The 16,317-nt window shown below is 26.8% G+C and overlaps 1 protein-coding gene across 1 annotated transcript in view; it reads left to right on the forward strand.

The window, feature by feature from the left end:
* LOC108560202 (metabotropic glutamate receptor 4) overlaps positions 1-16,317 on the forward strand; it is a gene marked incomplete at its 5' end in the record, with an annotated part of 88,443 nt that overhangs the window by 61,284 nt on the left and 10,842 nt on the right. The window contains 2 exons of the mRNA XM_017917695.1: positions 5,793-6,044; positions 14,089-14,263. Coding sequence (XP_017773184.1) covers positions 5,793-6,044; positions 14,089-14,263 — 427 coding nt within the window. The remainder of the gene's footprint in view (positions 1-5,792; positions 6,045-14,088; positions 14,264-16,317) is intronic.

A 16,317-nucleotide genomic window follows, 5' to 3' on the forward strand; every position in this document is an offset into this window, starting at 1 on the left:
AGCCAAGTCGATGGACAATGACAGTGTTAAGGATAGCAGCAGAATAATAGTGGAATCGCAGAGTATCAATATACTACTGAAGTTAGCCTACAAGACGACAGCCAAGCTACAAATTTCAAAAAATCAAATCATCATAATGGTAACTATCCACCGGGAAAGATTATCTATTTAATGTCAACCGCGATCTTAAATTTACACATTGTTCACATTGATGAACAGAATGTGTATATGTTGTGTATAAAAAATTTAGAAGAATAAACACATTTAAAAAAAATAATTATCATAATCCTGGAATTGTAAATGAGAAAACTTGCTTTTAGCATACATTTTAATGTGAAGCGGACATATTGTATGAAAATAATGTACGTTCGTATGAATCTAAGAGTACGTTTATTTGAACGAATTTAAATTTGAATAACTTTTTTTGCAGCTTAAAAATAGTTATTTAATCAGTATCTAATATGGATTACATATGAATGGGCTACCTTTAGATTGCTTATAATACAATAATTATCATCAAATTACATAAAAAATATAATAAATTAAAAGATTACAATATTTGTATATATATTATACATACATATTTATTATCTTTTACTTTACTCTAAAAAATATAAAAATTGAAATTATGAGCAACAATGCATAAATCTGAATTTTGAAAATAGTGGAAATGTAAATGACAAACCTTTTTTTTAACATACATTAGAATGTGTCGTTTTTATTTAGTCCCGACATATGTGAAACGTCCAATGCAAGAATGGGTATCCAGGTATAATGAGAAAGCGTACATAACAATAAAAGAAATGCGACCGTCGAGCGGTGGGAAATACAAGCAAAAAGGGAATATGTGATGTGAATGCCAGTGAAATATACAATATTGAGAATGTGAAAACGGAACGATTTTTTTTCTTTTGAAGGAGGGAGAACATAATGCGGATAAAACCTTAAGCGAAAACGAAAAAGCGGAAAAGAGAATAAGAAATGATTTCAATCATTCCTTTTTATTGGAATTGATATAGAGAAAAGAATAATGTTCAGCTTAGGAATTAGTTTATTCGAGTTTTGAACAAGAAAGATAAAGAAAATAATTTGAATTTTCAAATATCTCTATGTTATATCAATTTTATAATAAACATTTATTTTTGTATAAAAACATATTAATTGACTTATTTTAGTTAATGGACAAAATTCCAGGTTTTTAGTTATAATTATGATATTTAGAAAATAACAAAACAAAATATTTCAAGAACTTTGTAAATCTCCAAAAATCTCTTGAAAAATATGCTATATTTTCTTATATATAATAAATAATAACACAATTTTATTTAATCAAAGAAATTTTTTATAATTAGATATTTAATTAAAATTTTCTATATCATATTTATTAGATTTTGGATAAAATCCTCTTAGCATATTATCAATCCTTATTTGATTGTATTTAAGTAAGTAGTGATTAAATGTATAACGTTTACTATATAATATAATGCAAGGAAAATAAAAATGTTTATGTACGCAGTCAACTTAATAGTAGTTATTCACGGTGAAAAGTTGAAGGGTGACGGTTTATACTAGCACAATGTTTTCAACGGCTATTACTTAATATTACGCCATAAAGGTAGTCTTTGTCGTTATAACTGTTATTATATGCAGCGCAAAGTTTGCGTTTGTTGTCCCTTGATTCTATAGAAATAGCGTGGCGGAAGATGACAGTTTAGACCTTCGTGTCTTCAAATTACAAAGCGCATTAGGGAATTTTCATGCACATTTTATTAAAGTACACAACAGTCTTTGTATACCTTCTAATTAATATGAAAAAAATAAACAAGTAATTCTTGTATATTTACACAATTTCTTCTTAGTCCGGTAGAAGTTATGGCGATTTTTTTTTGTAAGTTATAAAATAAATTCTTCAATATTATAAATTAATTTAATAGTTCCAACAAAACCACATAAAAATGAACAGTACAAAGTGTATACTGTATACAACTGTATACAACAGTTATTCCCAAAATGTGCGCTTGCATTTGCATTTAATACATATATCTTTCTGTTTAATTGCTATTAAAATTTAAAAAAATAAATTTGGAAATCACTGGTATAGAAGAAAAACCGATCATTTGCGTATACATTTTCAATACGCACTGATCGAAGCCGCACTATGCAAGGCTTTATTGTAATAAAATGGAAAACACTAGAAAAATAGATCTAAATTCTATTAATAAATATACAAGTCTTGCATATTTCTTACAAAATAATAACCTATGTCCAATATTACGTACATGATTTAGAAGAAAATATATTGTACAATTCTTTAACTAAAATAAAAATGAATATATTTCTATAGAACGTTAAAGTGTAGGTTCGTATGAACCTTATGTACATTGGAATAAACTTCGAGTACGTTTGTACGAACAAATTTAAAATATTTGTTTTGTTCCAAAAAAAAATAGATACTAATTTATGTGTATCATTAAATAATTGCTTGTTTCTCCAATAGATGGCGTGGTAATTATGTTTTGACATTAAATAATTTTCGATCCTTTACATTTCTTGTTTTTACCTGTCTTGCCGTATCTCTCCTACGTACATATTTTATAGAAGTTAGTTTAGTTTGATTTAATAGTTATTTTTTAGTTGCGTTGGAAGTTTTGGTTCATTGGGAGAAGCTGGTTAATTTAAGTATTTGGGCGGAAGAAGTAATCCGAAGAATAAGTTATTTTGTGTTCCGAATGTAGACAGTGGCTGGCTTATTGGCGCGTAATGCGGAAGCCAAGTGAAGGGGGTAGGAAGAAGAAGAAGACATTAAATAACGTTTTTTTTCTTAATAATTAATAAATTGAAATTAAATATCAAAAAATTGATGAAAAACGGATGAGGAGATAATAAAAATCTAGAAATATAAAAAATGTATAGTGAACAGAAAATATGATGAAAGCGTCGAAAGAATATAAAGATGTGGGTTACATGTGCAATGAAAGTAATACCTAAAGCGCGCATAACAGGTACGTGGAGAAAAATAGAGACGAGAGGATAAAGATTTTTTTTTAAATCTTTTTTATATCTTTTACTGCGTTTCCAGAGGGGCTAGAGTTAGAGTAGAAAGGCTAAAAAGGAAGAAGGAAGTAACTGGAAGATTTATGTTAAAAATACACAGATGAATGATAGAATAGCCGAAAGATGTTTTGAATATTTTGAATTTTAAAATTAGTTTTGTTAGTAAAGTGCCACTAGTACTTTGCATTCTATAAAAGAATTAATACAGTTTTCCTTATGAGAACAAAATACAAAAAAATATAGTTTTTTATTTTTCTTCAGTTTATTACATTAAATAATAATTTTAATGAAAACTTCAACTTTAACTTTAAAATCCACTTTGAATCTATATTGTTAAAAGAATGTATTAGATTCCAGTATAAAGCGTTGTATAAAATCGCTTTATAGGTAATCGTGTTATACGAGAATTTTCCTCACGATATCATCCAAAAAAAAATTGGCGCATTGTATTAACTATTTTATAATGATTTTTCTATTATTAAAATAGAATTAAGTTTTAATCTGAATCTACTGCTATAATACTATCAAATCTTATAGGATTTTTCCTGGTTAACTATTTAACATTGAAAAAGACAGGAGATTTATTTGTGTATTTTATTAGACTTAACAAGAGCAGGGTCATAACAAATTGCCCGCACAATATGATATAAATCGCTATTGTCTATCAATTGACCGGAAGGACCTTCGCCCTTAAGCTATCCACCCTCACATACATCAGTTTTATTTCCTTGCTTTTTTCAGGATAACAATCCTGAAGGTTATAGAAAAGTTATAAACATCTCAATTTTTTACGAATTAAAGGGGAAAAAAGATCTATGTTTAATAGCAGATAACTTTTTACTTTAATACTATTGTTTTTGAATGAAAAACTTTTATAGTTGTAATAAAGATTATTCAATAATTGTATTTTACTTCTTTAACGTTCAAATTAAGTTCCTTTAATCTAGATTGATGGTAGACTTTAGTTTTATTCATAAAATACTTACTACTACCATAATAAAAACGGATGTATCCATTCAATAAATGAATGAGTATATATTACTATTATTTAGTGAGTACTCACCTATATACTAACTCATTTATTCTTTCATCAACCTTGTTTGTTTCTTCAAATTACCTTAAACTCTAATTGTGGTGTCAGGTGGCCATCAGCTCGAGTCTCAAACAAATTGTTCTGGAGCCGTAAAAGCTCCTAAGTGCTGCAAACCCTTCTCCAGATTACTTTGTCCATATAAAGGCTACACTCCTCGTCCTTTCTAAAGGCTTATCTCGACCTACGACCCAAAAATTTCGAGCGACGCAATTTCCTTACCTTTCTTGACTTCTGCCTGATCGTTTTCTTTCCTCTCCGGCAATCAATAAAAAAATTAAATGCTTACCAACAGAAAAATAAAAGATTTTCTTATAAATCGTTCCGTCCATTAAGGCCACCTATTACCGTTTCCCCAGTGCGTTGTTCACATTATATTGGGAGAATAAATCAAGCGTATACAAAATATCGATCGACACTTGCCTTCTGAACTTGTCCTGACCATTATTTAACTTAAAATCATTTAACACATAATTTCAATATTACATGCTGTATGAACAAGTTATGTTTTGTAGATTTTTTATACATTATTTATGTTATTATACTTAAAAAATGTTTTTTTTTTGTTATTTTAAGTAAATATTTATTAAACAGTCACCTTTATTTCATTCTGAAGTTTTTTTTATATAATTTTCAAAAAGTTCATATAAAAAAATTGATGAAATTGATAAAAAAAATTGTAATAAAACAATAAAATAAATAAATTGAAAAAAAAAATCTTGATTTATTGTGTAAATTTTATTTAACAATTTGTCAAAACTTTAAAAGTTCAAGTATAAAATTATTCAAAAAAAGAAAGCAATAAAATAATAATACAAATGTGTTAAACTAATAAAATTAATGTTATATAAAAAACAGATTTTTACAATTATTTCAAATTTTATTTATTTATTTTGTATATAAGATTTCCAATAATTTCATACAAATTTTTAAAATCAAACGAGAAATAAATTAAATAGTAATGCAAGTATGTATATACAAATATTAAATAGATCAAAAATACATAAGACAAAAGGTTGACGTACATTTCAAAAACCTACATCAAACATATGTCAGATTTTATAACATGTTACATTTTTAGATTGCGCATTTTACGTCTCTGAATATTTCAGTTACTACTTTACAGTCATGTATAATAAAACATAATTGCCATAATTATAAAAATTGTTTTCGTTTTTGTTAAATATTCTTTCTTCTTATAATATTGATGCGGCATCCTTATGTGGTTATGACGTATATATTCGTCATTGAATTGCGTAACGCTTATGACGAATATATTTGCATCATGAATTTACATGGTTTCTAGTAATAGAGAAGGGATGTGCTATTTACAATATTGTAAATGAAACAAATTTATAGACGAATATATACTATTTTGACAAAAATATGTAGCTAGTAGGGGAGACACTTTATATAATGCAACCACGTAAAGGTTTAATGAGAAAGTATGAGAAAATATACGTAAAAAAGTTACAGTTTGTGATGTTTTTTCTCTTATATTTTTTTCTTGTAAATTTACTCAGTAAAAATATATCAACATATACTAAAAGATCTACTATACATTTTAGTATAAAGTATATTAATAAAACTATGTTTAAATAGAAAAAATCAAGTGTTTTTTAATAAATATGATTTTCTTTGTTTAAAGGTGCAATCGTATTCGGATCTGATCAAGAGGTGGCAGGAGTGATGAGAGCCGTTAGAAGGAGTAACGCAACCGGCAGCTTTTCCTGGATAGGATCCGACGGTTGGAGCGCCCGAAACTTGGTTTCCGATGGGAACGAAGCAGAGGTTGAGGGTACACTTTCTGTACAACCTCAGGCCAATCCAGTCATCGGTTTCGAGGAGTACTTCCTCGGGCTGAACGTCGAGAATAACAAGCGCAACCCGTGGTTCGTAGGTAAGAGTGTCTCCATAAATTAGTTGAATTGCAGGAAGCCTTCATAAAAGTGCCGTCGTCAGCGGCAGACAGACGAAATGAATCAAAAATCCTTCTCTTCTTTTTTTTCCAACCCCATCCCAATTTTAAATGCACACCCTTTCCAACTTCATGATATATGATATATCTTTCATTTTTATTACATACCCGAGCTGACAGCACCTCCAAATTGAGATATAAATCTTCCCAGCGCGAAAATATCATTTCTCTATATCTGAGAGGCAACAAAAAATGTGAAATATTTATTTAAAAAATTTAATATTTTTTTAATAATTTCATTTTATAAAAAAGAATAATATTTTAGTTTTCTAACAAAATACAATATTTACGTAATAATAACTATAATTTCGTTATAAATTACAAAATATTCAATGTGAAATAATAAAAAATAGACTTTTTTGTAGAATTTTTGAAGAATTATCAAATAATAAATTACAGTTTAATTAATAAAAAATACTTATTTCTATACATTTGTCCATATGGTAATTGAAATTATGTTCGGGAATCGAGGCAAATAATGCTTTGGTTTTGTATTTCTGTTCGGGAACCGAATTTTTATTGTTTTTCAAATAATAAATTACAGTTTAATAATAACAAATACTTATTTCTATACATTTGTCTGTATGGTAATTGAAATTATATTCGGGAAGCGAGGTAAATAATGCTTGGATTTTGTATTTCTGTTCGGGAACCGATTTTTTATTATTTTTCAAATAATAAATTAGTTTAATTAATAACAAATACTTATTTTTATACATTTGTCACTATGGTAATTGAAATTATGTGTGGGAAGCGAGCCAAATAATGCTTTGATTTTGTATTTCTGTTCGGGAACCGAATTTTTATTGTTTTTCAAATAATAAATTACAGTTTAATTACTAACAAATACTTATTTCTATACATTTGTCACTATGGTAATTGAAATTATGTTCGGGAACCGAGGCACATAATGTTTTGGTTTTCTGTTCAGGAATGGAATTTGTATTGTTTTTCAATAAATTACAGTTTAATTAATAAACAAAATACTTATTTTTATACATTTGTCTGTATGATAATTGAAATTATGTTTGGGAACCGTAGCAAATATTGTTTTGGTTTTGTATTTCTGTTCGGGAACCGATTTATAATCGTTAACCGAGGTTCTACTGTATACTTTTTTTTAAGTAAATAAAAAAAAATATGTTTCTTGGAATAATATCAAAAGAAAATGAGTATTTTCAATAAATGTATTTGATCGAATGCAGATACGCAAAACACTTTTACATCAATCATTTGTTAACGTAATCCCATAGATGTATCGAAATATTCTAAACAATATCCGAACTTGCATCATAAAACTAATTTCAATCGTTGCGCACGGAAAAGCCACGTGTGCGGTTTTGGTGAGAGAAATACGATGAGAGATAAAAACCCAATCTCAATAAAAAGGCGTAAGACGAAATTTTCCCGAGGATGGAAAAGGGTATTTCCCGAGGATAGGAAAATAAAAATAAGAAGACAAGAGGGAAGAAAAAAAAACTGTATACACTATACAAGACGCGAACATGCAAGGACATCAGCACTCACTCTATTTAATAATCCTTTTATTCTCGCCATCTCGTGGCTCTAATTAATTTGATGAACGGGAAGCATCTTTTAAATTGGAAAATGAAATGCTTTTGTGTTGTCCGCTGTAATTAAATAAAATAGAAGTTTTTTTTAATGAAAAGAAATCCCGTGTGCAGCAAAAGTTTCTTTTTTACTCGAATTTTATTTTTCATTATAGATTAAAGACAATATTGAAAGTTATATAAAATATATATTTTAATAATTACAGAAATTACATTATTTTTATTGAATAAAAAAATAATATTCTGATTTTTTATATAGATAGAACATAAAAATTGCTACATTTTCTATACATTGAATTACATACAAGTTTTTACATTAAAATAATTAATTAACAAAAAGTCTATTCTATTTTAGTTATTATTGTTGTTTTACATAATGATTTTATACATTAATAAGATAATACAGTTTTCAATACAAATAAACATATTATAAAAATCTAGATTTTTTCATTTTTTCTATAATTTTCTATTTTTGTGTGTATTCATTTTTTAATTATATTAGTACTAAATTATTTAAAAAAATCTTATTTTAGAATTTAATTAGTGTTTAGTTAGTTTTGCCCATTTATATTATATAATAAATGGAATAATCCAACAAATACTTTTACTGAAATTTGTTTCTGAATATCTAAATGAAGAATTAAGTATGTACTAGAATTTGTAAAATTAGAGCAAAATTAGTATTTTTACAGAAGTTCCTTTTCGTATTATATTTAATCTAATCATATTATTTTTAATCATTTCTCTAATTTAGGTATACAAAATGGAATAATCCACTGGAATATTTCTATGAAAAGAAAACATTGAAAAGTTTAAGAGTGGAATAACTAAAAATTGAAATTTTTCATCAGTCGTATGAATATTTAGAAAATGTAGTTTAATCAGTTTCATATGTTTTGAAATATTTTATTATCAAACGTTTTGAATATCTAAAAGAAGAATTTTCTATTGGAATTTGTAATAATACTGCAATATGTGTAAATTTTCAAAGAAGTTCCTTTTTGTATTATATTTAATTTTGTCTCAATTTATTCTTAATCATTTCAATGAAATACTATTTCAATGAAAACAATGAAATATTTCTATTAAGAAGACATTGAAAAGTTTCAGAAGTTTTGAATCTAAAATCCAATTTCTCAAAGTAAACGTTGTATAAGAGTATGAGAGTAATATAAAAATGTATTCAGAATGAAGATTAAATTAAACTAGAAAATGCAATTTTTCATCAGTCGTATGAACATTTACATTCGATGTAGTTTTATCAGTTTCATTTTCATGACAACATTTTAACTTCAATTTAACTAACGGTTTTCGTCGACTTTACTTAACCATTTTAGCTTCAATTTAGTTCTGAATATCTAAAAGTAGAATTACGTATTAGAATTTGTATTACTAGTGCAAAATGGGTAATTTTTCAAAAAAATTCCATTTCTTATTATATTTATTCTTGTCTCAGATAATGCTTAATCATTTCTATAATTTACGTATAAAAATGAAATAATTCAATGAAATATTTCTATTTAAAAAAAAAACATTGGAAACCTTAAAAGTTTATGTATTTAAAATCAAATTTCTAATGCTAGCATAAACTTGAAAAATAATATCCAAAGTACAAAAAAATGAAAATATTTAGATTAAAAATATAAAAAGTTAATCGATAATAAATGTCTTATGTAATTTATATTATTATACAAATTTTGTGAATGGAGACTAACATGAAATCAATCGAAATATCTGAATAATAAAGCATATCGTAACAATTCTCCCACAATCTAAACAGATCAAACGATTTGTTTGATTATTATACTAGGCTAATGGTATTTGAATTCTACTGATTATTATGTTGCTTTTGCTTCCTATTTGTATATACACGTAATGATAAATGTATATACATTATTAGTTCGATCAATTGTTTATTTTATCAATTATTTGCTATTATTTTAGCCTTTACCTTCAACTCTGGTAAATAAAAAAAACTCATTAATTGACTTTATCTTGTTTATTATTTGTTATTAAGAAAAATACTAGTTAAACTTGATAAAATCCTTGAAACTTCGAAATTACAAATTAAGCTTAACTCTTTGAGTTCTAGTGGTATCATGACAAAACCATCTTTTTAATAATTTATATCGCAAAAGTGTTAAAGGTATTTTACTGAAATCACACTTTTATACAATGTATGTGTCACCGTCCTCATTGGACGAGCGGCGGATATATCCGCCCAATTATTTACAAAGGAGACTGTCGAAACTAAGTTCAAAGTGAGGAACCACTAATCTTTTTCAGACAGAGCCGTTGAAAAATCTCTGTCAGCAAAGAATTAAGGTACTATAAACCATTAAATTTTAAACATTGGATTGCTAAATCCAGTTTTGAAATGAATATACTTACGAAAAATTACATTATTTTGGTACATTAATTCCACTTTTGTACATAATTGTATTATTTATATGTTAATTACGAATAATTGTGTTAAATTGTTCAAATTGATTGGTGTTCAAAAAAATATTCAATCGTATTAAGATGAATTTCTTGATTAAATTGTATTTTCCGTTTCGCTTTTTACCAATTTTAGTTCATTCCGAAATATCTTCAATGAATATGGATATTTCAATTTATCTGGATAATAATTTTGTTTGATTCTGGAAAATTTATTAATTTTCTTAAACATTGATTTAATAAATTTTTCCAATCAATTTTCATTAAAATTCCAAAAAAATAATAATTTTATTTTAATTTCCATTACTATATGTAATAATTACACTTGCAGTCAATTTGTACATAATTGTAAATTTGATTCTTAACTTTTCTGTAAGAAATGATTCAAGTAGATTATGTTGTTTTTATAAATATTATTATATAATTACTGAAATATAATTGAAGTAAAAATTATATAATCATAATTTTTTACATATAATAATATATTTTTTAAATAAGTTTATCTGAACATTATTAAAAAATAATTCAAGAAAATTATGCAATTTTTGTATAATAACATATACTAATTTAATAATTAAGTTTCATTAATTTTAAATTCAGTCAATAATATATAAACAAATGTAAAAAAAATGTAATAATTGAAAGAAAACTCAATTAGTTTACGTTTTAATTTAAAAATAAATAACGAAATATGTGTATCCACATACAAATATTATTTTAAATGAAATTTCAACAATTTCGCACATTTCACAATTTGATAAACATTTGGCAATAATAAAATCTATTGATTGGACGTGCTTTTAATATAAACGTCAATTCGATGGAATTTCGTTTTAACATTTTCACATTTCCCATTGGAACATCGGAATTGTAATTCCATTTCTTTTTTAAATCGAAACGTCGACAACAATAATAAACAACGAATTCACTCGATCTCTGTACTCTTCCAAATTGCATTTATGCGAATGAAACTGTACGCGATTATTTATTTACTCGCTCACATTTTTTTTTGTACAGTGTTTATTACGTAACGTTTGGATTTGATACATAAATCAAATAGCAGATGCTCGTACAGTGGAAGTTGAATGCAAATTCAGCTGCGACACGAGGCACAAATTATATGCTCGAGCAAAACTCGGATAAGAGGTGTACGTTCGGTAACTTATTGCTAGTTACTAGGAGCGATAAAAGTGAATTGTAGTTTCCGAGATTCCTGAAAAAAAGTTATGCAAAACTTATTTATTGTAAGATATTATTATAATGTTATCAATGTCATAAAATTAAAATAAATATATTTTTTATGATTACAATAAAATTTTATTTACATACTGAATAATATGTAATTTAACTTGATTAAATGATATAATTACAGTAAATAAATAATATTGTAATAAGTGCAATATTGTAATAGTCGGTTCTGTCAATATTACGCACTGTTTGAAACAGCACTAATCGAAGCCTTTAATACCGAATTGAATTAATCAAAACAAAAAGAGATTTTATTTTTGTTTTTCACAAGTAAAATTTAGTTTGTTTTGAAATTTTCAAAACATATTTTTTTAATTTTTTATCAAACTTCACATATAAAATGTAGTGTGGATGTACATACAGTTTTGTCGAAACTTAACCGAGTTAACGTGATGTATAAATATCATCGTGCGAATGGATTTTATCCTACAGAAACATTGACTAAAACATTGTTATGTTTATCATTTTTTTATTGTCCGAGTTAACTCGGTTTAGTTTACGTTTTTCTGTAGAAAAAACATTTTTTGTAATGAAAATAAAGAACAAAATAATTGGTGAAAAAACAACAGTTGTTGCGTTAACTAATTTCTGTCACTTTAATTATAATTATAAATACTAACAACTTATTAGATTTTTTTTATATGCCCATTTTGATGACTTATTAAACTTTTGAAAAATAAATTCATTTGTCCACTATTCAATAATGGAATAATGGAATCATCATATAAATTGTCAATTTCTCTGTTTGAACAGCAATCTGCCTTTTCAAAGCATAAGAAATTCATCCAAGGCAACAACTTGATCTGGTGTATAAAATCTGCAGAATTTCTCATTCAAATCATCAATCAATGGACGAATCTTGAATAGTCTATCACAATTCTTATCATGAGGATCTGGTGCATCATCATAATTTGCACATTGGGCAAATTTTTAAAATCAACTGATATCGATGACCAAAAGCAGGAGGTTGGCTTTTTGATTATTCCCATAAGCAATGTCAGACCAACAAAATTGAACATTTCCGACTTGGTAACATGTACCCATTTACGTACCCTGCATTTTTTTCTTTGTTAATTGAGTAGCATTATTTGTCTGCCATTGTTCATCATATCTGTTTCTATTACAAAACAATTCATCAAATCATCATCTAAAAAAAGTTTGAAATAGTCCAGCAAAGCAAAATTGTTATTTTTGACACATTCGTCATTCGTACATGGAAATACACTTTCATGACGAGACATACTCGTTCTTCGCAGTAAAGGGGTCAAGAAAATAAAATAAAACTAATTAGAATATCATTAATGAAAATATTTACTTTTATAGTTACAATCTGTAAAATTAATGATATAAGATAATATAATACAAACGAAACGATGTAATGAACATAGTTAAAACAGAATGACGTTAATTTGATTTAAATGTGCGCCAAATACACGTTAAAAGTACATCAAAGTCGACCTCAATTGAGAGAATATCAAAGTCAGAAACTTGTTTTACATACGTATCCTTAATGAAAATAAATAACATTCCAATTAGTAATAGACGTGCTCACTTAAATTTAATTTGTTTATTACTTAATATATATTTAATAATATTTATAATAAAATATTTGTAAAGCAATTGAAATGATATAATAAATTCTAAGTTAAGTGTAGGAATACCTCGCATAGTGCGGATAATCGGATCCGATACCCGCACTGTTTGAAACCTGATTAATCGAAGACTTTAAGACAGCATACAAATAAGCAGCACAAAAAGACTTGACTGTATAGCACAGTTCAAGTCAAAAAGAGCCGCAATCCGGTTTTTTATATTTTATAAAGAGCCACACGTAGAGAACACATATAAAAATTATCATTATGAAAAAAGTTAAGGAAGAGACGCATTTGTCCGCAGTGTATCCATACTGTTTGTTTAAAATTTAATTTTTTCAATTCAAATTTAGTTTCTCTCAAACCGTAGTATAGTGAATCCGCACTGATCAAAGCCGCATTATGCGAGGTATTGTTATACAATATACCGAAGAATTGTTAAGTTATAAATAATGTATAATAGATATAATATGTTATAAATTTAATGTACAATAGATAAAATTGTACTAATTTTAGAGTGTAAACAAATGGGGTGCGAATTGTACCCCAGATTTTACATGATTTTACTGTTGAAACATTTTTGTAATCTAAATAAAATTTATTGTATAAACAAATAATTTACAAATACAAGAAGATCTAATTGTTTCTGTTTATTAAATAAAAAGCTGAATGTTATTTGTTAATCATTTATACAATTTAGAAGAAAATAAAAAAATATTTATTTGTATGCGTTTGAATTTATTTTTTTACTAAAACTTGAAGTCAAATTTAATAATTCATCCAATTGTCAAGAAAATCTTTCTTTTATACGTTTTTTCGGTTAAAAAAAAGTAAAAAATAACTGTCAAAAATAATCTATCAATCGTATACACGGTACTTTTTTACACGTTTTCGCTTTTACACGGTTAAAAAAAAGTAAAAAATAAATGTCGAAAGTAATTACATAAGTTTAGAAGAAATTATTTAAAAAAAAATATGTGTGTGTTATATAAGAATTTATTTTTTTTTAAACTTAAAGTTAATAATTTATGTAATTTATAATACACGAGTGCGTATTGTATTAAAGTTTATTAATTCCACATTACTAATGATTTTTGTCTTGTTTTTTTTTTTCAGAATTTTGGGAACACCATTTCCAATGCAGATACCCGAACAGTTCACGAACTCCGTACAACCAGAAGTACACGAAACTCTGCACCGGAACAGAAAAGCTGACCAAACAGAACACAGTGTTCGAGAATCAATTGCAGTTCGTATCCGATGCCGTTATGGCCTTCGGATACGCAATTAGGTACAGTAAATCATCCTGAATCGACGAGAAACAATTAAATCAATTAATATTTCCGGCAATCTGCGCAAATACCGAATAGGGATAGGTATTTAAATTGCGTGATAATGTATGGATATATAAGAGTGAGAGAGATGTAAATAATGAGTGGGAAAGGGGAAGAGAGAGAGAGAGGATGTGGAAGGGCTTTGAAAGGGTTCGATGGGGCTATCAAGTTTCTATTAGGCGATAATAAATTATCGGTTGGATTTCCCAATCAGGGAACATCTGGACATGCTCTCGCTACTCGCTGATAGGTAATTAAAGTTTAAATTAGATAGACCACTTGCTCATGAATGCTATCAGCGAGATATTTAGAGCGAACTTCCTTGAAGAAATGCATCGCCTGGGATCTATATATATATACTATATATACTAGAACTCCTCGGATCTGGAGATGCAGCATCCTCATCCCACTAGGATTGAACCCCTTCCCCGTTTCAGTCTCTCCTTCACCAACTTGTTCCTTTTTCAGTAGATAGAGCAATTTCCAGACATCCGTTTTAATTGACAATACAACTGAGGACAGAGGAATTAAGGGATTAAATAACTGACGAAAAAATAAATAAAAAATACGAACGTGCTGAGAGCTTATTGAATTATATATCGTTGAAGATCAATACGTTAATTCATGTCATCCGCACATTTTCAATAATTTTATAATTCAATATTTCTCGCAACAAAATTGTAACAATTATTGAAGTCTGAATGAGTTTTTGATTTATATAATTTAATTATAAAGAGTAGACATTTTCTAGAAGTGATCAGAAACTTCTATATTTATACCTCTATTAATGAATAGGATACGTTCCACAAAATAACTTCATTAAGCGAACGTTCGTTTAATCCGCTCCAAAATTTCCGGATTTTTACTCGTATAGTGGAACATATTCACAAGTTTTAAAAATGATGTATAGCTTGCGCGCAATTCGGGATTTCTCTTCTTATCGTCATTCGTTATGCGAAACGTCGCTCGTTAATCGAGTCATTTCTCTTATTTGCTCGTTAAGAAAATGCTTCTTATGCGAGGTGCTCATTAAGCGAGGTTTCATTGTATACTATAACCAGAATGAAGATACGTTTCTTCATAAGAACTTGTTGAAAGCTGATTAAATTATATATCGTTGAAGAAATCAATACGTTAATTTATGTAATCACAACACAAATGTAACATTTATTAAAGTCTAAATGAGTTTTTGATTTATATAATTTAATTATAAAGAGTAGAAATTTTCTAGAAGTAAGCAAAAACTTCTATAATAATACTTCGATTAACGAATAGAGTGCGTTTTACAATATAACTTAATTAAGAGAAAGTTTGTTGTTAGAGGTAAATATACTATAATCAGAATGATGATACGTTCCTTCGTACGAAAGTGCTGAAAGCTGACTAAATTATGTATTATTGAAGAAATCAATACGTTAATTCATGTAATCACAACACAAATGTAACATTTATTGAAGTCTGAAAAACTTTTTTATTTATATAAGTATAAGGAGTAGACATTTTCTAGAATTATATAAAAACTTCTATAGTAATACCTCGATTAACGAATATTATAATATTTGTTATTAGAGGTAAATATACTATAACCAGAATACGTTTATTCGTAAAGAAAATGTTTCAACAAAGAAGAGTTTACATACAAAATGAAATCACATATAATAATATGAGTTTATAGTTAATGTTTTTAATATTGATTTCTTAACAATAATACTTCTTCATAAATTGGTTTCACTTTCACTAACAAAAAAAAGTTTTCGTTGTTTATATGAGATTTTTAAATCATTGGTTCTTAACATTTTTCTTCTTTAAAACTTTTTTAATTTCATCTTCATTTTCTTTCTCTCCGTTTATAATAATTTTTCTAAATAAAATTCAAACATTTTCTTCATCGACATTTTCGAAACCTATTAATTTAGTGGTCTGTCTAACTTCATTTCTAATTTGTTTGATATTATTTTCTTTTTTCATATAACATTTAGTTATATTTTTCTTTAAGCTTTATTTAAGAATT

Source organism: Nicrophorus vespilloides, unplaced genomic scaffold, assembly GCF_001412225.1.
Source record: "Nicrophorus vespilloides isolate i.1.1-1 unplaced genomic scaffold, Nicve_v1.0, whole genome shotgun sequence".
Taxonomy (NCBI): Eukaryota; Metazoa; Arthropoda; class Insecta; order Coleoptera; family Silphidae; genus Nicrophorus; species Nicrophorus vespilloides.